This window comes from Dama dama, chromosome 15, assembly GCF_033118175.1.
Source record: "Dama dama isolate Ldn47 chromosome 15, ASM3311817v1, whole genome shotgun sequence".
NCBI classification, from domain to species: Eukaryota; Metazoa; Chordata; class Mammalia; order Artiodactyla; family Cervidae; genus Dama; species Dama dama.
This window is the reverse complement of record NC_083695.1, coordinates 4624154-4646496: the sequence shown is the minus strand read 5'-3', so window position 1 is coordinate 4646496 and position 22343 is coordinate 4624154. Positions and strand designations below refer to the sequence as shown.

General features: G+C 38.4%; 1 protein-coding gene across 2 annotated transcripts in view; it reads left to right on the top strand.

Moving 5' to 3' along the window:
• The first annotated feature begins 211 nt into the window (after positions 1-211).
• The window catches only part of BMS1 (BMS1 ribosome biogenesis factor), a 28243-nt gene continuing 6111 nt past the window's right edge, over positions 212-22343 (top strand). The window contains exons 1-17 of one of the 2 annotated variants that reach the window (XM_061161365.1): positions 212-358; positions 1764-1978; positions 2706-2896; positions 3886-3965; positions 6004-6192; positions 6809-6951; positions 7665-7786; positions 8462-8655; positions 9665-9804; positions 11328-12094; positions 12308-12409; positions 13249-13406; positions 16398-16479; positions 18334-18407; positions 19061-19237; positions 21714-21902; positions 21991-22171. In XM_061161365.1, coding sequence (XP_061017348.1) covers positions 1803-1978; positions 2706-2896; positions 3886-3965; positions 6004-6192; positions 6809-6951; positions 7665-7786; positions 8462-8655; positions 9665-9804; positions 11328-12094; positions 12308-12409; positions 13249-13406; positions 16398-16479; positions 18334-18407; positions 19061-19237; positions 21714-21902; positions 21991-22171 — 2965 coding nt within the window. In that variant the 5' untranslated portion in view covers positions 212-358; positions 1764-1802. The remainder of the gene's footprint in view (positions 359-1763; positions 1979-2705; positions 2897-3885; positions 3966-6003; positions 6193-6808; positions 6952-7664; positions 7787-8461; positions 8656-9664; positions 9805-11327; positions 12095-12307; positions 12410-13248; positions 13407-16397; positions 16480-18333; positions 18408-19060; positions 19238-21713; positions 21903-21990; positions 22172-22343) is intronic. The other variant, XM_061161366.1, reaches the window with a different exon arrangement.

Sequence of the window (22343 nt, the reverse complement as noted above, 5' to 3'; positions counted from 1 at the left end):
GTCGGGCTGCAGAGCCGGGCGGGGCGAGGAGGGATTGGGCTGTGGAGCGGGGCGGGGCGGGGCTCCCGGTAGAGCGCACAGCGCAGACTTTGCCAACATCTGCCCTCAGCCAATCACAAGCCTTCCTTCTGGCTTTCCTCTGAAAGTCTTCCTCCCGCTGCTCTTTTTCTTTTGCCTCCTTGTTTCCCGCCGGCAGGTAGAGTCCGCTGGTAGGTTACATTTCCGCTTCCGGCGCTGTCCATGCGGGCCTGAGGAAGAGTAGCAGTTGGGAACCCGGTAACGGCCGCGGGCTGGGGGAAGAGGCGGCAGTCTGGTCTTCCGGGCTGGGGCTCCAAGAGAGTCGCGAGTCGCGCGCGTGGTAAGGTCCTCCCTCGGTTCTTCTGGACAGTCTGCTCCTGAGGAGCGTCTCTTGCGCGGGGCAGACATATTTCGTACCTGCCAGAGAAGTGTTGTATGAAATTCACTCAGAGAGCCAGGACCGGGAGGGAAGGTGACAGGGAGAGGTGAGAGGTCGTTTCATAGCTGGGTAATCCTAGCAGTGACTTAGACCTGAGCCAGATCTGTTGACTCCAAATTGTGCTTTTCTCACCACCCCCACGCCCCCACGCCCCACCCAACCGTAAGAAGGAGAAAGTCATCCGTACAAGTTCGGAACCAAAATATATTCATAGTAGAGAGGAAAAATAATGTCTCTGAAATTCTTCACCTGTTTAGTCAAAGCTTTCCTAGAATCCAGCCCTCCTAACTCCCGGCTAGTGTTTGTCTGGCTGGTGGTGTTTTTTTTTTACCTTATGCTGGTACATGTGGCCTTTCTGTTTCCTCTGGTGAGTGTCTGTGGGAAGTCTCTGACTGACCGCCAATTGTGCAGACTTCTGATGTCCCTATAGAGTGTCACAGAACATGGATTTGGGTTTCCTCCACTAGTTTAGATCTTAGCTGTAGTCATCTACGTGTACAATGCCTCGCTTATTATAGGCCGATGCAAATATTTATTGAACTGAAATAAATTTAGTACCTTATTGAATTAAGTAACCTCACACCCCCCCCCCCCCTCTTTTTTTACCCAAACAAGCGCGCAGATTGTATGCGACCTGATTTTCTAAAAAACTCTTCAGTCTAGTGGTTCCTAATTTATGGGCCATGAATTCCTGGGACTTTCAGAAATCATTGTAAGGGTTTCTGCAAACCTATGTGGTGTCAGCAGGGAGATATTGCCGTTTTTTAAAATATATATGCATGTATTAGAACTTAAAAATTTTGCATATTCAGCAATTGCTAAATGTAACACTGCTATTATGTTGAAAGATTATAAAATGATTTTATTTTTCAAAATGAAATATCTTAAAAATATGTAAATGTGAAAGCCATTTCATTAATCCAGTTGATTTTTAAGGCTGAGTTTATAGGGTAACCACTAGTCACATGTGGCTATTTAAATTTAGAGTTGAATTAAGTAAAGTTAAATAAAATTTAAAATTCCGTTTCACTAGTTCTTAATACCTACATGTGCCTGGCGGCTACTGTGTTGAAAAATACAGGATATTTAAGACAAAAGTAACCTAAGCAGAGGTAACCAATTTATAGCAAAATAGAAAAAAGTGAAATTGGAGATAATATTAAGCAGTTTCCCCCCCTGTTGAGTAACAGAGGTGGGAAATATATATCTTTTCGTAAAGATTTAAATGAAATTTACTGTTTTTCTCTGGGTTTTTATTTTTATTTTTTTGATTGTAAAAAGCTTCTCTTGCCTCCATCCCACTCAGTATAGGTTAGAGTTACTTGTGAATTGGTAAAAGGCCACTATGGACGCTAAGGACCAGAAGAAACACAGAAAGAAAAACAGTGGGCCCAAAGCTGAAAAGAAGAAGAAACGACATCTGCAAGATCTCCAACTTGGTGATGAGGAAGATGCCCGGAAGAGAAACCCCAAAGCATTTGCAGTCCAATCTGCTGTGCGGATGGCGAGATCCTTTCACAGGTATGTTTAATTGGAGTCTAGTGGTTCTTCCATTTATTCTTTTTAAATAGTAGGAGCCTCTCCAGTTATTTGGGTTCATGAGTCTGTTCCAACTCTGAAGGACATGGAGGTACAGGCTGTGTTTCTTGTACTGAAATGTAAGAAGTCTTTCCTGTGGAAGCCACTTAGCCTCCAGCATCTGCATACAGATTGGCTTCTTTTGTCCAAGAGAAAAGCTTAAGAATTTATAGAATTTGTAAATTTTAAAACAATTTCTATGACAACAGGTACACTTGTGTTGTTTTCTGGATATCTTTCATATAATTACAGTGTGTTGTATTAAATAGCTTTCATTAATGAGTCCTTATTATAGGTATATTAAACATTATTGAATTTAAATTCTTCTAATAAGAGAGCCAAAGCCTCCTCTTTTATTTATTATGGTACACTGCCTCCATGTTTGTCTCTTGTTTTCTTTTTAAAGTATTGAAGTCAGCTAATAAGGCAAACAGACTTAAGGTGTGTATGGTTTTCAACTCTGCACTATTGAAGTCAGCCTGATATATATATATATATATATATATATTTATATTTACTGAAGTGGTTATTTGGACTGGGACCAGAAGTTAACAATGTATAATTGTATTCACATATTGTCTGTTCTGCTCTCTTTAAAGTCTTTGCTTCTAGGGAGAATGCCTTCTATATTGAAAGTGAATTTTTTTTTTTTTTTTAAACACACAAATAGGACTCAGGATTTGAAGACAAAAAAGCATCACATTCCAGTGGTTGATCGAACTCCACTAGAGCCCCCACCAATAGTGGTGGTTGTGATGGGGCCTCCAAAAGTTGGAAAGAGCACTTTGATTCAGTGCCTCATTCGGAACTTTACCAGACAGAAGCTGACAGAGATCAGAGGCCCTGTAACAATCGTGTCAGGTAAGAGGTGCTATCACAGACTGGCGTGGCAAGTGTAGTCATCTGGGGGACATGCATGTCTTTGTTGAACACTTTCTTGGCTGGTAAATGTTAAAGTAATATTGTCACTTCATGTTACTGCTCTTATACTTTTATTGTGGCTGTAGCTTCAGAAAAGGATAGATTCCCCAAGGTAATAATAATGTAAATGTATACCTTATTCTGACTGCTATATGGATTTGCAAGCTGTGCTCCTCTGAAAGGCTTGGCAGACTGGGGTGGGCTGGCTTGGTCATGGTGAGCACCTTCATTTAACAGATAGTGAGTACCTACCATGCACCAGGCATAGCTGCTTGCTCTCATGAAGCCACATTCTTGTGGAAGTGAGGGAGTTTTTCATTTCTTTTTCCTGTGAGAACTCATCTGCTCTGGGAAATGGTGACCTTTCTAAAGTCTGAGGGAAGATGAAACAAATTCCCATATGACAGTGGTAGAATCTGAAGTCTCTTCTGATAGCAATAATATATTTGGATTAAGGCTTTTCTTTTTCTTAAGGCATTCCCATGATTATGACTGATTTCTTTTAGTTTGATTTAAAAATAATGATTGCTACAGGAACTTTCTGTTGCATTATGTTTGAGGGTTTTTTCCGCTGTTGTGAGAACAGGGAAAACTTTGATAGAGATAGAAGTGTTAACCCACTTCTAAATATCATGATCATGGCCATCATGAAGCCTACTTATCTGCCCATCCAGTTGGAATTTTACATGTTTGAGCACTTGATTCATAGGATAGACTTTTGATACTCTTATTAAAGTTAGAGAACATAGCAAGAAAACTAAGATGGAATTTGTTTGATTAGTTTTCTCCCATAAAAATGAATTTCTGATATACTCTTGTGAATGTATAAGGTGCGTAAAGCAGGTACAATTAAAAAATAATAACAATTAGAATTAACAGATTTTTTCCAAGATTTTTTAAAAGTAAAATTTTCGTTTTTTCACTTATAGGTAAAAAGCGCAGACTCACCATTATTGAATGTGACTGTGACATTAACATGATGATTGACCTGGCTAAAGTAGCAGATTTGGTAAGTCACTGGGGATAGCATGGGTTTCTGATGGGGACTTACAGCAGTGAGATAGGTTATTTATCACATGTTGAAGGAAAGAAAGGTTTAAGATTATAGAAAGAATGATGAGTATCATCAGGGATACAAAAGATGTGTTTGAATTGGTGATGATAATGATAATTGTCATAATAAAAATAGAATGTGCATAATGAAACGTATTCCGAAATCTAAAGGCAAACCATAGGTCAGAGAAAACCTTTAATGAATGTAGCTAATAAAAGCTCATTGATGGGACTTCCTTGGTTGTCCAGTGGCTGAAACTCCCTGCTTCTAATGCAGGGGGTCCAGATTCAAATCCTGGTCAGGGAATTAGATTCCTCCATGTTGCAACTGAAGATCCTGTGTGTTGTAGCTAAAACCTGGCACAACCAAATAAATACATATATGTATTTTTAAAGCTCATTAAGATATACATACATACATACAAGTTTATAATAATACCATTTCTTGGACCTTTGCTGACCGCTTCTACAAATTTAGCTCAGCTAATCCCCCAGGATGCCTTTGAAGTAAGTAGGTATTATAACTCTTGTTTATATATGATGAAATTGAGGCTCCCAGAAATAAACAACTTGTCTCAGGATGGGACCTCTGTTCTTGGTTGTGTCGGAAACTCTGTTCTTAAATTATAATAAAATATGGATCTTTTTACCGTATTGGGTAAAAAAATCTCATGACAACTTCTGAGTATTTACAATAGAAAAATCTATGCTTTACTTAGCATATGGAAATTTTATAGCCTTGATTGCATTTATAGAAATGTTAATGTCTGTTGATTACCTTTAAAACTAGCAAAAATAAAGCCAAAGAGGAAAAAAATTAAACCATATTGATTAGTAAGTGTGGGTTGACAGATACCTTTTTTTAAAAAAAATTTTCTTGTTTAGCACCTCTGAAGAGCTATTTGGGACAAAGAGCTGCAGATTTTATCCTTTGGCCCAGGAACTCTTCTAAAACATAAAAAGTAATTTAATATAGGTGTTACAGTTATGCCATCTTAATATCAGAGAAATAAGTACCATTCATATTTTGAATATGTAATGCTACCATTAATAAAAATAAATGTTATTGCCAATACAAAATAGTATAAACTTATTAAATCTTGTGTACTTAAAGCGATTGAAATAGTTCAGCATGTCATTAGTTTCTCTTTTATGTAATGTACACCATATACTAATTTTAAAAGTATACACGTATTAAGAAAAATGCCTTTCATATACATATAAGATTTAAAAAGGAACACATGCCTTTGGTGAGAGATTCAAATTGCTACAGGGTATGCACAATACATGATTTTTGCTTTCCTTTCTCTGACCCCTTATTCTCAGTCCCTCTCCAATATCTTTCCAGATATGTATAGAAACACACATACAACCCTTTTAAAGCTCACACTATTTATCATACATGCTGTTCTGTGCTTTGCTTTTTTTTCACTTAGTATGTCTTGAAGGTGTAAAATAAGTACTATAGTTCAACCTCATTCTTTAAGTATCCAATTATGTAGATACTTAAAAGATTTATTGATTTATTTATTCCAGCTTAATTTGTTTGCTCTGTTCTGGGTTGTCACAAAGCCTCTGAAGTCACAGTGAAGGTACAGTGGTATATGGATTTGTGTGCACATGTATGAACATTGGAGGATTAATAGTGGCTTCACTTATCTTTAGTTGACAAAGGGTAGTGCTCTTCTCTATCATGGTGATTCCCTAAATAATCATTTGATTTAGTCTGGAGCAGGAATTGGCAAGCTTTTTCTATAAAGGACAACATAGTAGATATCTTAGGCTTTGTGGGTCCCAGTTTCTGTTGTAGTTACTAAGTTGGCAGTTGTAGTGCAAGTGCAGTGTGGACAATATATAAACAAATCAACCTGGCTGCGTTCCAGTAGAACTTTAATTATAAAACAAGTGATAGGCCAGATTTGGCTCATGAGCCATAGTTTGGTGGTGGTCTATTTTGAGTAGCCTCCTTAAGAAATTATGTCTTCTGTTTTTAGGTTTTGATGCTTATAGATGCCAGCTTTGGGTTTGAAATGGAAACATTTGAATTTCTAAACATCTGCCAAGTACATGGCTTTCCTAAAATCATGGGCGTTCTCACTCACCTGGATTCCTTCAAGCATAATAAGCAACTGAAGAAAACGAAGAAGCGACTAAAACATAGGTTCTGGACAGAAGTCTACCCGGTAGGAAGAGAATTAATTATTGAATATTAACACTGTAATCCTTTAAAAATAGGATAAGTAGGAGAGATTAACAAACATCTCTGCAGGATCACCTCCTTAGTTTCGTTAATATATCTGTTCATAGTCCCTGGAATATTGCCTTTAGATAGTCTTTGTTTTGGACTTCTTTCTGTGTCTCATTGGTCTCTGCATCCCTCCTGCACCAGGCAGTGTCTCGCTCTTAAGTATTTTGAATTTGTGATTTAATAGAATTTATCCAGAGTTTTTCCTTGTTGTGGGACCAGGAACTATAGTGCACACACACTGCCCCTCGTTCCTCTTCCCCATACTACTGTGTCCCATCCATCATAGAATGTTTTCTGTGCCCAGGAGCCTGTGTTCTTTATGTATCATACTCCAGACACATGCCACTGCTTAACTTGAAACTAAATATATTTGCAGTTCTGTCCCTACAAAGCCCTAACAATATGAATCCTGAAAGAAGCCAGAGAAGTTCTGGAAGTGTTGGCACAGTGGGTTGCTAAAAGTCTCCCTTTCTTAGAATTGCTTCTTTAAAGGCCTTTATTTTGGTGCTGTATTGACAAGAATTTAATTTTTTGTTTTTCTTAATATTTAGGGTGCCAAGCTATTTTACCTTTCTGGAATGGTACACGGAGAATACCAAAACCAAGAAATTCACAATCTGGGCCGTTTTATTACTGTTATGAAGTTTAGGCCTCTTACGTGGCAAACTTCTCACCCTTATATCCTGGCAGACAGGTAAAAAGTGAATGTTAACTTTTTCCTTCCTGACTCATATAAAGCTAAAAAAGGTTAGCTTATTTTGTCTTCATTATTGAAAGTATGGAGAGAAGTATAGTTGATGGAAAATATCTACTGTTTTTGTACCATTACTTATAGATACAGTGGCTTCAGGATTAAAAAAAAAGTATGAAATGTTCAAAAAAATGTGAGGATTTTGAAGGCTATACTATGTGGGCCCCATCCTGCTGTTTGAGCCTTAATTCTCAGTGATGCTGTTTTTGGACTGTGGTGCTCTGGTCACTCCGATGTGCTGTGTGCTCTCCTTTCTTTATGCTTTTTTCATATTTTTTATCAACCTGGAATACCCTTTCTCCACCTACCAAATCTAAGCCACACTAAAAAACCCAGATCAAAGCTTATCTTCTCCCTTAAAGGGTTTTTCTGGATTTGTTGTCTACTTTTCCTTAACCCCGGGTGCATGTCGTTTCCCATTTCTGGTGTCTCGCTTAAGGAATGTGGATACTGTAGAGCCTAAGAGAGATATAGTCAGGTGTTGCTTCTTTTTCTCTAGTAGATGGTGAACTCTGCTCCCTTATTTTTGTATTTTCTATACTTTTCTAAATAATATGTGTAGTGAATTACTGAATGTGAGAATCATTGAAATGTGAAGAGAGTTATAAGAACTCTGACATTCATTTCTGCCATATAAAATTGGTTTGTTTTTCTAGGATGGAAGATTTGACAAACCCAGAAGACATTCGAACAAATACCAAGTGTGACCGGAAGGTTTCTCTTTATGGTTATTTAAGGGGAGCACACTTGAAAAACAAAAGCCAAGTTCACATACCAGGTATCCTTTTGCTATAAAATATATTTGTAGAACTCTTGGCATCACTTCAGTTCTCAGTTCAGTGACTCAGTCATGTCCAACTCTTTGCGACCCCATGGACTGCTGCTCGCCAGGCTTCCCTGTCCATCACCAACTCCTGGAGCTTGTTCAAACTCATGTCCATTGAGTCGGTGTTGCCATCCAACCATCTCATCCTCTGTCGTCCCCTTTTCCTCCTGTGTTTAATCTTTCCCATCATCAGGGTCTTTTCCAATGAGTCAGTTCTTCACATCAGGTGGCCAAAGTATTATAACTTCAGCTTCAGCATCAGTCCTTCCAATGAATATTCAGGACTGATTTCCTTTAGAATGGACTGGTTGGATCTCCTTGCAGTCCAAGGGACTCTCAAGAGTCTTCTCCAACACCACAGTTCAAAAGCATCAGTTCTTAGGAAAACTGGAAAATGGCCAAACAAGATAAAGCCATCTTGCTGAAGTTTTAAGAGTAACTCAGCTCTATATTGGTCACCAGAGGTGTTGAGTTGACCAAATTTCCTCTACTCTGATAGTGTTGTTTAGCTGGACAGGCACAATGCTAGTGTCAGGCTCTGCCCTTGTGGTTGAAGCCTTCTGTGCATGTCATTTCTGCCACCAGTCACTTGTCAGCGAACGCCGTCTTTCTGTGTCTGTCTTCCAGGTGTAGGAGATTTTGCTGTGAGTGACGTCAGTTTCCTCCCAGACCCTTGTGCACTGCCTGAGCAACAAAAGAAGCGCTGTTTAAATGAGAAGGAGAAGTTGGTGTATGCACCTCTCTCTGGAGTTGGTGGTGTGCTGTATGACAAAGATGCTGTCTATGTGGACCTTGGGGGCAGCCATGGCTTCCAGGAATCGGTGAGAGGGAAGTCACGGGAAGTAATGTAGTCAGTTTTTATTTAACGAAGCTTTTTATCTTTATTCATATGTATGGTAAAGGCCACAGTGCATGTTGTAAATGTTCAGAATATGTAAGTACAGCAAGCAGAAAGGGAGAGTCATGTCCTCCATACATCCCTGCTGCCAAGGCACACCAGGGATCCCATGTCACCCAGCGTGAGCTTTGGAAGCAATTTGGTGCCTGTACTTCCCATTTCTCCAGCTCTCTTTGGTCATTCTCTTTTCTTTCTGTTTTTCTCTAAACATATACATATTTTCTTAAATTATATTCTAGATTATTATATATTATATGCAGATATCATATACATAGTATTTGTGTGTTAGAGAGACAGAGATAGTATGTGTTACATGCTGACTGTAAATGCTTTTGCAACTTCTGGGAAGCACCTAAGAATATGTGAATCTGTTTTTCCCTGTATTTGCTTCAGGCTTTTAATAGCCATGTTGTCTTTCATTGTATAGATAAACTTTATTTACTGAACCAAATCATTGGAGGGCTATGGGGCTCAGTCCCAGTGTCCCCGGGTTTGAGCAGTTGAGTGCTATAGTGAGCGCCCTCACACATGCAGGTTTGCTCACTGGGAGGGATCTTGTTATGTGGTAAATTCCTTGAAGTGCAATGTTTATATCAGAAGATAACACATTTTTTAAAAACTAGACTCCAAATTTTTATTTCTTTGACTGCTCTGAAATGAGATTTTTCTGTAATTGCTTTCTGTAGCATTGGCAATACAGTATTCAGGTTATCAGATAGTTTACTCCATGAACTTTGGAAGAGTTTAATGAGGACAGAGATCAGTTGTAGGCCTTGTTGTAGGAATTCTTTTTTGTTTGTTTGTTTGAGGCAGTAAGAAAGGTTCTCAGAAACTGTGTTTAAGGTAATTTTGAGAAACTGATTGAAACCAGTGTGTTTTTCTTCAGAATCCTTGTGCATTCCTCACTTTCCCTTTCTTGGTGGCCTTGACAGGAAGAGGTGAGGCCCACTCATGAGCTGGTCCAGAGTCTCATTTCCACCCATGCCACTATTGATGCCAAGATGGCTTCAAGTAGAGTGACACTGTTTTCTGATTCCAAACCACTGGGTTCAGAAGATATAGACAATCAAGGGTAAGTGTGCTGTTTTTCTATTCTTAATATTAAAAAAAAAAAAACCTTTATTATGTAAGATTATATCATACATCATTTTGCCATCATAAAACATTTTGGTGGGATTCATTCCTGGTGGTTTGGTAGTGCTTTGCTTTGTATGTGCTTCTGTTTCTGAGGGCTCTTCACTTATGTGACAATACATGGAAATATTTTCTTGAAATTATATGAAGGATTCAGTTTTCACAGACTCAGGAAGCTTTCAAATATTACAAAGCCTTTTCCAATAGATTGCTTTTATTTCTTAGGAGTCCTGAAGCCACTTGACTTTAATTGGCCAAAATAACAGGCAGAGTTCAGGTCTCTGTCCAGTAGCCACATACCTTGTCTCTAAAATTTTTACTTAGCTTGTGTTGTAATATCTCCTGTGGGTTAATTTCGACTAATATCTGACTTACGTGAATTATTTTCAGTCTGGGTTGGGAATTTGCATATACTTATAGATAGTGGGTATTTTGGTTGTATATTAGTAGTAGTGACATGACTGCTAATAAAATTTAGTCTGAAAATGATTGAGATTATCTACTTTATAACTTAATATATTATACACACACACACACACACACACACACACAAGCAGGCAAACATCTAATTGATTTTTTCACAGTTTTATATAATGCTGCTACATTAAACAGCTTGGTAGTTTTTTCTTACCCACCCCAGTTTTGGCATCTTGATTCTTCTTTATCAGTTATTGCATTGGTGATTTCAAAATGGTGGTATTTGTAATCTGTTACTGCTTCTATGTTTTTTAGCTGGCATTCTTTGACACAGAGCTTTCACCTTTTTATTTTAATATCACAATTGAATAATGGGGTTTAAAAAGGGAATTTCCCAGCAGTCCAGTGGTTAGGACTTGGTGCTTTTACTGCTGGAGCCTGGGTTTGATCCCTGGTTTGGAAACTAAGTTCTCTCAACCTTTGGGGGCAGCCCGCCCCCCAAAAATTTACTTATTATTATGCGATTACTATCATTATTGTTTGGGATGCCTTTATTGTCCCTTCAGCCTGTCTTCCGTGTCCTTTTGGCATGTTCCTGTTAATGCCAGAGCACGTCTTGCTTTCTAATAATGGGATATTTCAGGCTTGCTTTGTACTTCCCTGCCTTGGACCTGGAGTCAGTTATTTCTCTGAGGGTCATCTATTTCAAGCTTGGAAATAATGGGTTTTCTAAAAGATCTATTAAGTGCCCACTTCCATTTTGAGCCATTATTTTCTAAAATTAGAGTTTTTTTTTTTTAATAAAAGTTATCTCTTTATTTTCTCTGTAAGTTCTTTTGAAGAGTGGTACTGCATAAATACACATGAGTTCGCATATTACTGTAACTATTCCAGTATTTATCAAATCATTCCTTTATGTGCTGTGTCATTAAAACCATTTCTTGACGTTATTTTCTGTTTCTTTGCATATTTATTGACTTGCCATCTCTGGCTTAGCTGGTTATTGTACAAATATAATTATTTTGCATTTTTTTGTTCACATAGGCAGTGGATGCCAAAAGAGGAAAAGCAGGTGGATTTGAAAACTGGTCGAGTGCGTCGGAAGGCCATTTTTGGAGATGAAGAAGAAGAAGATGAGTCTGGAGATAGTGATGATGAAGATGATGAAGAACTATCTGAAGGTGACAGATTGGAAAATAACTCTAGTGATGATGAAACAGAAGAGGGGCAAGATGCTAGAGTGACTGATAAACAGTATATGTCTGGTAAAGGTATAAAACGGCAAAAACTTGAGATGGAAGAAGACTTTGAGGTGGATTTGCCAGCGTTTGCAGACAGTGATGATGACCTTGAGAGGAGCTCAGTGGAAGAAGAAGCAGAGGAAGCTGATGAAAGCAGTGAAGAAGAGGATTCCACTGCAGAGGAAGAGAGGGATATTTTAGAATCTAAGACTATTAGAGAAGGTGGTAAGCCAGAACTGTTACATACTGATGATTCAAGTGATAGTTTGAATGTGGAGACGTCTTTGACAAGGCAAAAAGCAACTTTCACCACTTCAGATTCAGGTCATTGCACAGCTGAAGAGGCTTTTGCATCTGAAGATGAACCTGAAGAAAATTCCTCTCTCAGTACAGAGGAGGAGGATTCAGAAAATGAAGAGGCTATTAGGAAAAAGTTTCCAAAACCTTCTCAAGTGGTCAGTTGTCAGAAACTGGGGTCAGAGAACTTAATTGATGAGACCAGTGATATAGAAGACTTACTCAAAGAAGAAGATTATAAGGAAGAAAATAACTATTCCACAGACACTTCAGGTATGCTTAAATTTATTTAACTGCCATTGTAAACTTGGCACTGAAAGGGTTCTATAGATAGAATGTCTACATTTGAGTTTCTGCTGTTTTGGAGATTTTGTTAACTGTTCAAATATTATAACTCATAAAAGGTTTTCAGGATGAATGAGCAATGAGCTTGAAGCATACGGGACAGATAAACAGATTTAACTGATGTCTGTGTTGTCCTTTCAGGTGCCCTCAAGTGGAAGGAAGACCTTTCCAGGAAGGCAGCTGAGGCCTTTCTGAGGCAACAGCAAACAACTCCAAACCTTCGAAAGCTTATTTATGGGACAGGTAAAAGAAAGAGCTCATTTTAATTTCTTAAACTGTTTTCTGAAAAGGAGATTGGTTAGAGGATTTCTGTCATACTTTTGACATCCATAACATATTCCTGGCTGTCATATTTTATGTTTGGCAGATGTTTTTAATCATCAGCTGATGAGGACTGTAAATCAGTCATACAAAGTAGATTTATGGGTTGGCCATAAAACAAAACTTTTGATAAGAATACTCTTCTGTTATGTCATTTTGTACCCCCTGTAGAAAATCCTTCATGGGAATTTTTTTTGTAGAATTTAGTATCAGAAAAAATTCTGCCTCTAAAGGTGTTTTCTCCTCTCTGAGAATGAGTGCTCTGTATAACTCATTCTGTTTTTTCCTTTTACCCTGCTCTGATTTTATATTTTACTGATTTGTGTATATATTCTTTGTGGAAAGAGCTTGACTCAGTAATGCAAAAGACAAAGTGGTGAACCTGATATTGCAGTCCCTATTTACTATATGATTAGAACAAAGCCAAGGAGTATATGTGACCTAGGAGCTTTGAATTGGATTGGTTTTTAATGATTTCTGTTGAGGTTTTGCCTGAGTAATCTTAGTGATTAGAGACTCAACACTCTTCAAGAGAAACTCTTTATGATAGTTGAAAGCTCTGTCTTTAAACATCCCCTCCCTGCCCCAACCCTCAGTATTCTCCCTCCAGACTACATGCTGAGCAGGTTTCCTGGCCTTTTTGTGTCTGTGGCTGATGTGCTTAGGGGCATCACCATATCTACCGCAAAGAGGGAACCTCAGTGCCAAGTCCTCTAGTGGGTAGATTTGTTCTCACTTTTCTATCGTGGTGATTTCTTTAGTGACAGAGGATAATGAAGAGGAAGATGGTGATAAAGGGGAAGAGCTTGGAGGGTTGTTCCGTGTCAGCCAGCCTGCCAGCGAGTGTAAGCACAAGGCCGACTCTTTGGACTGCTCCAGATTTCATGTAGAGGCGCCTCATGATTGGGATTTAGAGGAGGTAAGGCTGAATATGAATAGCATATTTGACTTACAAGAGAATTCAGGAATTGTTCTAAAAGATTATATAATTTCAAAATTGCCTACCTGTTATTAGGCTTATTTTTATAACATAACAGGACATTTCTCCAGATATTGGAATGAGTGTTTCATGCATCCTGAGCAATAATATGTTCTGAGTTTAGTCAGACCATATGCATGTGTTATGGAACAAAGGAGAATGGTTAGCTCTTAGTGTGGATAGTATTATTAATCTTTATTTTGAAGTGTTGCATGTAGGTTTTCATACACGTGAGATATTTTGCGTTTTATAACTAGGAGATGTATAGTATCCCTGAGTTAACATTTAGAATTTCTACTATTTGTAAGGAAACAGATATCCACAATACTGATAAATTTTCATCTCCCACTCATCACTCTCTAGTCACAGAATTCATTCAGACTTTCAAGGTTTAATCCCATCTTAGACCTCTTGCCCTCTATGTTCTGGAATGTTCTTATGACCTTTCCGTGGCTGGCTTCTTTTGATCATTCAGTTTAGTTGAAATGTCAGGGAGGGCCAGTCACTGTCAATTATCTGTTTTAATTCATTTTATATAATCCTTTTATTGGAGGGGGGGCAAAATTTAATACAGATTATAGAAAAGCCTCATGAAGTAATTGTTTGACTTAATGGCTGACTGGGTGAGTACCTCTGTAACCACCGTGTGTCCATCCTAATCACAGTCCACCCTTCTCTACAGAAGAGAGGTAATAAAATGATCTGCAAAGAACCATCTTGTGTTGCTACTTGTGGCTATTGAGCACTTTAAATGTGGCTACCGAGACAGAAGAACTAAAATTTTAATTTTGTTTTGTTTGATCTTAATTAGAATTTAAATAACCACATGTTGTAGCTGCCCTCTGGACAACACATCTCAGTGTGTTTTTGTTGTTGCTTGTTTAGTATCATATCTAAGAAACCATTGTCAAATCCAGAATCGTAAAAATTGACTCCTATGATTTTGTGTTAGAGTTTTATAGTTTAACTCCTACATTTAAGTCTTTGATACATTTTGAATTAATTTTTGAATTTGGTGTGAGATGAGCCCAACTTCATTCTTTTGCATGTGGATATCTAGTTGTCCTAGCCCCATCTGTTGAAAAGTCTGTTCTTTCCTCCATTGACTTGTCCTAAAACCCTGGGTAGAAATCACTTGACTTTAGATACATGGGTTTATTTGTGGGTTCTTAATTATATTCCATTTATCTATACAGCTATCCCTGTGCTAGTATCATAGTATTTTGATTATCATTTCATCCTAAGTTTTGAAATTAGGAAGTCAATCTCCTGACTTTGTTCTTTTTCAAGAATATTTTTTCTTTACTGCATCCTTTGGATTTTCTGTATGTCAAACTTTTCCATTTCTACAAAGAAACCTGCTGGGATTCTGATAAGAATTGCTCTCGATCTGTATTTTGGGTAGTATCAATACCTTAACAATACTGTCTTCTAATATGTTAACATAGGATGCCTTTCCCTTTATTTAGATATTTTCTTTTAATAATGTTTTGTAGTTATCAGAGTATCAGCTTTGCACTTTTGTCGAATTTGTTCCTAGTGTTCTTTTTAAAAAAATATTTATTTATTTGACTGCATCTGGTCTTAATTACAGCATGTGGGATCTTTGATGTTGTGTTCAGGCTCTAGAGCAAAAGGTCTCAGTGGTTGCAGCACTGATATTTTTTCTGTGGATTCCACAGGGTTTTCCATACAACCTGCGAATAGAAATAGTTACTCTTTCTGAACTGGATTCCTTTTATTTAAATTTCTTGCCTAATGGACCTGACTAGAACATCTAGTAGTGTTGGATAGAAGTGGTGAGAGGAGACATATTTATCTTACTCCTGATCTTAGAGGGAAAGTTTTCTCAGTCTTTCATTGTTAAGTATGATGTTAGCTGTGGGTTTTTTTAAAGGATGCCCTTTATCAGATTTAGGAAGTTCCTGTCTAAGTTGTTGAGTGTTTTTTATCATGGAGTGTCTGTTTTTGAAAATTTGTTTGATCCCTGGTTTCCATAAGTCAGTTGCTAAGCTTCATGACAGCAAGGATCTTCCTAGGACAGTTTGTCATTCAGTGCCTGCAAAGCTTCTTGGTGTAGAACAGATGTTCAGTAATAATTAGTGAGCCGTTGTAGGCATGAAGGGATGAGTGAATGCGCAGACTCGCTTTTGCAACCATTGTAATACTAGCTTCGGGGCTACTTTTTCTTTTTTTTGGAGGGCACCACTCCATGTGGCATGTGGGATCTTAGTACTTGACCAAGGATTGAACCTGTACCCCTTGCAGTGGAAATGCAGAGTCTTGACCACTGAAACACCAGGGAAGTCCCCCAAGGCTACTCTTAGAGAGTGAGATTATATATGAAAAACATGAACCATGATCAGAATGTTATCATGTGAAGATTTGAGCCCTTGGCAGTGAGGGACGTGTTCTGTCTTAGGTCAGGTTCCCTAGGAATCACTCTGAAACAGAGTTGTGTACAAGTTTTAGTCTATATTTGAGAACTGTACCTCGCATCCACTACATGCATATACTGGATGATCTAGCTAGCAGATCTGGGACTGGGAGCCTCAGTGCTTCTCTGCAGTGTTGTACTCATACAAGACATTTTGTCTTTGTTAGAGTATTAGCTAAAGGAATTAAGTTTTCAAACAGCCACGATAAGTACAGATTAATGAATTGTTAAATGTCTGACTGTTTACTTATGAAGTCACTAGGCAGATAGTATTTCCTTGTCCACTGTTAATGCTATGATATTTGTTTTTATCTCTGTTATTATACTATCTATGTCAAAGTTTGGAATGAAAATATCCATAGAATTAAAATGAATATATCTATAGAAGTATCTTGAAAAATATTTAAAGGCAAATTGTCAGCTACTGTTTCTAAAAGTGGTTATTTATTGAGTGATTGGAGCCTGTCAACTGAGTGCTGACTTTTCTGTATAAGGTTATGAACAGTATCAGAGATTGCTTCGTGACTGGGAAGTGGGAAGAGGATAAAGATGCAGCCAAGCTCTTAGCAGAAGATGGTAAGTAAAGTCCTGTATTCTTCAGAGAAGACTGCCTTCTCTGTATCTTATTTTCTTCCATATCTTTTAATAGTCAAGTTGAAGATACTAGTCAATTGTGAAATGCTTTGGGCATCTCCTTTGCTTGGTTCTACCTGGATGCATATTGTGTCTAAGGTGGAAGAGGAGAGTCTCATGCCCAGTGGAATTCCCCCTTGCTGATAACCCCTGGGCACCTGGTGTATCTCAGTGGAGGAAAGGAGATTCAAGCTCTTTGGGAAAGTGAGCACTTTGCTTCATCACTTACTTTCAGTGGCATTCCTGATTTACCTGGATTGCTGATGAGATCTGGTTCAGTCTGAGGCAAGAATGACCCTGTCTGGGCTGCCTTCTCTTGCTGCTTGGGGGTTGGGAAACACTGGCATTAAGTTGCTTTTCTGTGGGTTGTGGTATAGGGAGACACAGGCCACTATGTCATTCCTCTGGTCCTGGGGACCCTCACCAACCCATCTTTGTCTTTCCACCTTTGAGAGTTCTCCTTTGGTTGTCCCTTGTGCTCTTGCATCATTTCTGGAGTTGATGGTTATACACAGTCAAGAGGAACAGAGGAAATATGTCTATACCATCTTTTCCAGACTAGAAAGCCTTGGTGATTGTTTTCACTGTAACTGTGTATACAGAGTCTTCATGATACTGAATCGTCCTTTCCAAACACATGGTAGTGTATTTATTCAGTAGATAATACTAATAATACCTTCTTCATTGAGCCATGAAGAAGGTAGTTAAGGAACTTAACTTAGAGCAGTCCCTAGTATGTGAAGCACTTAAAAGCATCAGCTAAGGTTATTCCATGTGTCCTTTAAAAAGCATATTAAAACTTTTAGCATTTTTAAATGAAGTTCCAGTACATTTCTTGTTTAGATTAGTCCTAAGTATTTTATCCTTTTTAATTTTTATTACAAATGAAATCTTCCCATCTTTTGTATCTCTTCTGGTCCTTTTGCTTTTTGTTGCATGAAAATATTTTAATACCTTTCTAAATAATGCCTCCCAAAGTTTAACTTCTCTGTTCCTTTTAAGGGTAGGATCCATAACTAAACCTAGAACTCTAAAAATGAATGAACGAACACTTCTTCTGGGCCTGACATCCTTTTGGATACTACTGTTACTCTCAATGCTGTGTTTTACGTAATCTAAGATTTTCGCTGGGCTTTCCTGGTAGCTCAGTGGTGAAGAATCCATCTGCTAATGCAGGAGATTTGGTTTTGATCCCTGAGTTGAGAAGATCTCCTGGAGAAGGAAATGGCAACCCACTCCAGTATTCTTGCTGGGGAAATCCCATGGACAGAAGAGCCTTGCGGGCTGCAGTCCATGGGTTCACAAAAGAGTCAGACACAACTTAGTGACTAAACAATAACACAACAACAAGATTTTCCCTAGGTATATCATATGGTTGTACTGTATTAATCATATATTGAGACTCTTTTTCACATGCGCTGTTATCATGACATGGATTTTCAAGTCACTCTTTGAACTTTTGGTTTGGGGACTAATGTACATGGCCATGCTTGCCACCTCTGTATGCTTCTCTACTCCAGAATATCTGTCACTAATCCTGGGAAAATAGCTCTTAGCTAAGTGGGATTTTGAAGTAAAATATGGAAAAGTGGATTAAATTCATTTACTTAACCTAAATAGGTGATGAAATCCAAATTTGACAGGAAAAAGAAGGCTGTGTAAATGCAGGATTCTTTAGGGGTGTGTAGCTATAAGAAAACTGAAAATGAAGTTTGAGATGCAGAGCATATAGTGCACTTGGTGCTGGGTGGTGCTAGAGTGACATGCAGGGGAGTCATTTGAATGTTCTTTTCCCAGAGGAGCTCTATGGTGACTTTGAAGACCTGGAAACAGGGGACATGCACAAGGGAAAACCAGGCCCAGATACTCAGGTATGACTTGGCCATGGCTCGCCCAGCGTCAGCCACTGGCCTTTCCTTGATCTGTGGTCAGTATGTTCTGCAGGAGGCCGCATACTGAGAAACACAAGTCTTGTTTATCTGTGTAGATTACAGACTGGATGAATTTCTTCCTAAAAGTGAAGAGGGTGAGAACAGACTAAAAATTGTTGGTTTATTTGTTATCCTTGATTCCTTGAGTTTTTTTGAGTGATATTTATTATCTCCTCTTCTTGTTAGGATTCTTCAGTTATTGAAAGTTTTAGCTCCTGGGGTCACTGTCTTTTGTCATCATTTTCCTCTTCTAACACTAAGTGCTGTTTTAAAAAAACTAATTCCCTGTTCTCCCTAATATTTTTTAGAACAGTTCCTGGGAGCATTTGGGTTGGGGATACTTGCTGTTATTTTTATTCATGTTTGGCATTCCCAACCATATTAAGGAATTGCAGTTAATCGTAATGCAGTTGTCTCAATGTCTCTTGTTGCAGTGCATGTTATTTAGAGCCAAAGGCTTTGTTTTATTTTGTTTTCATGATAAGCATAGCTATGATTTTTGCAGCTCAAATAGAACTTTTAAAATCTGCCTTAATATTTAAAGAAAAGGTCTCCACAAATTTTCACAAAATTTACTCTTCTGGAAATTTAAGATTGAAGATGTGGAGAAAGAAGTTAAAGAAGAAATTGACCCCAGTGCAGAGGAAAGTGCCAAGGAAAAGCTTTTAGATAAAAAGAGAAAATTGAAAGAGATGTTTGATGCAGAATATGATGAAGGAGAAAGCACATACTTTGATGATCTTAAAGGAGAAATGCAGAAACAAGCACAGGTGAGAAAACTCAGTTCCTATCAGCCTCATTGTAGTAGTGATGTGAATATGTAACTTTGTTTAGGTCTCTGCTCCCTGACCTGCATCTGGGCCTCTTGTTTGCACTGCTAGGTTGAGATGCAGATGGGTGTGTTTATTCATGCAGTCATCTAATTATTTCTCCAGTCAGACATTCACCAGAACTATATCAGTATCTATTTTGTACCAAGCATTATATGTTGAGGAAGCAGAAATGGCTGAGACATTGCCTCCATTTTTGAGGATCTCAAAGTGTAGTGATTTGAGACAGTGTGTTTATCTACATGCAGGCATTGTCTTAGTATTTTGATTACTGCTCCCTGGAGTGATAATTGAAAATTTTGAATGGTCATGTGATTCTTGGCCTTGTGTGGCTGATGCACATACCAGCGCTCTCCAGGGAAGATTTTCTGAAAACCCTTCTTAATCACAGTTCAAAGGATACTTTGAATGTAAGGTCAGATACAGAGGTAAAGGGAGCATGTAGAATGCTGAAAGGGAGATGGTCTGGCTCTGCTGTCTGGGCATGCTGAGCAGGCTGTTTGAGTTGATGAACTCTAAAGTTAGAGACACAAAGATGTGTACGTAGTAGATGGTGTGTGTTTGAGTTATGCTTTCACAGATGGGGCCACCAAGAATTCTGTAAACTGGAGCACACCTTAATATGTCTTAAGCAGATTAAATATATGATTTACTGGGGATTTTTCTGGTGGTCCAGTGGTTAAGAATCCATCTTCCAGTGCAGGGGTTGCAGGTTTGCTCCCTGGTCAGGGATCAAAAATCCCACATGCCACAGGGCAACTCAGCCTGAATGCTGCAACTAAGACCCAGTACAGCCATATAAATAAATATTTTTAAATGTATGTGACTTGTGAAGATGCAGTTGAAGGGTTTGCTCAACCTAGGCCTTTATTTAGTCAAAGAAGTATGGATAGTCATTAACAGTGACTCCTAGTGTTTACTGACCTTTGCTAGAAGTGACTAGGGAAGTGTAAGGCTAGTTCTGTTTAAAATCACCTGGAACATTGTGGGTCATTTATAAAGAACTTTGAAATGTATAAGGGGAAATAAGGATGACTTACTGAAAGGATTGGGTGGGTTATCGTAAGTAAAATAGGAAAGCCTTTCACTGATGTCAGTCTGCCAAGGAAGATGAAGTTGGGATTGGTTAGGTTTGAGATACTTTTCGGACAAGAGGAGTGTCAGGTGGTCAGTTGGGAGCTGTTGGGGGGAGAGGGACTGAGATGTGCTGTCCTTAGCATCTGGTTGCTTTTTAAAGCTTTGAGATGGGTGGAGTGACCTGGGGAGTGAGTGTAGGGGCAGGAGAGGAGAAGACTGAGACTGACACCAGGTACTCTGTGAGGCTGGGTAGAGAGGATGAAGCAGCAGTGGGGACTGAGCAGCATTCAGGAGATAGAAGATCTAAGAGAACACGAGGTACACTGGAAACCACTGTAGATGGAAGTGATAAATTGTTTCAGATCCTGCTGATGTATTAACTGTGGTGAAGACAGAATTGACCACTAAATTGTGAGGCCTTTAGTGACTTTGACAAGCATTTCAATAGAGTGTTGGTTGAAGTCTAATTTTAGGGCATTTAAGAGGATAGGAGTGGCATAACTGAAAACAGCCTTTAGAACACATCTGTGACATTTTGCTTCAAAGATAAGTGGAGAAATGGGGCAATAGTTACAGGAAGTGAAGTCAAAATGTTTTAAGATGAGAGAAATAATAGGCAAGATTTGTTGGAATAAAGTTCAACAAGAGTACATGGTCTAGAGTGCAAGTAAAGGTTGGGATTAAATTGAAGCATGGGTAGTCTCTTAACAGCTGCCTAGTAGAGCTTCCTGTGATAATGGAATGCCACATTTTGATACTTACAACTTGAAATATGGCTACTGTGAATGACTGCACTTAAATTTTATGTAATTTTGATTAATTTCAATTTAAATAGCCGTGTGTTTCTACCATATTGAATAGTGCAGAGCTATAAGGCTGAATATGGGTATAAACCCTGGTAGAAGGGCTAATTGGAAGTTCTTTTAGATTGCTTAAATTTTGAGTGAATTAGGAGACGTCAACAGTTGAGAGTGGGGATGAGGAAGGAGGTATTGATTGATGAAAAGAGGAGACGTGAAATAATTGGAGAGTAAAAAGAGAATCTGTGGAAGGAAAAGTTCAGGGTGTGTGTCAACCAGCATTAAGGGCTTCCTTCAGAGTTGTTTGTATTTGCTGTACTATAGTTTGGAGCACCAGAGAAGACAGTTGGGACATATCCTCAGCAAACTGTAAAGATAAAACATGTATTATTTTTAACTAGGATAAAGCCTAAGTAATTCTGTATATGATTCCTTTATTTAGAAATTGGCTTTTTTTTAAATGTTAATCTTACATTTAGTAAAGATAACAGCTTTGTGGATTTTTAATTGTTTTCTTTTTCCCCCTCTCATATATATAGCTTAACCGGGCAGAATTTGAAGACCAAGATGATGAAGCCAGAGTTCAGTATGAGGGTTTTCGACCTGGGATGTATGTCCGAATTGAGATAGAAAATGTCCCCTGTGAATTCGTGGTTAACTTTGATCCGCATTACCCAATTATTTTGGGTGGTCTGGGCAATAGTGAGGGCAATGTTGGATATGTACAGGTAGGTACCCTTTGCTGTGTACTTAACAGCTGAGGTTCTTTGGTCATACTTGAGGCAATAATCTTACCAAAATCTCTTCTCCCCTCAGATGCGTCTGAAGAAACATCGTTGGTATAAGAAAATCCTCAAGTCCCGAGATCCAATCATTTTTTCTGTAGGGTGGAGGAGGTTTCAAACCATCCCACTTTATTATATTGAAGACCACAATGGAAGACAGAGGCTTCTAAAATATACCCCACAGCACATGCATTGTGGAGCAACCTTTTGGGGTAAAAACACATTAGAATAGACTTGTTTATAGGTTGATTTAGATCTTTTAGGATTTATCATTGTAGTTTTGCTTTTTTCCTTTCATGAAATCACAATTCATAAGATTTTTCTTTTTTCTGGGGTTGGGGTATATATGTGAAACAGAATCCAGAATGTGTGGTTCACTGTATT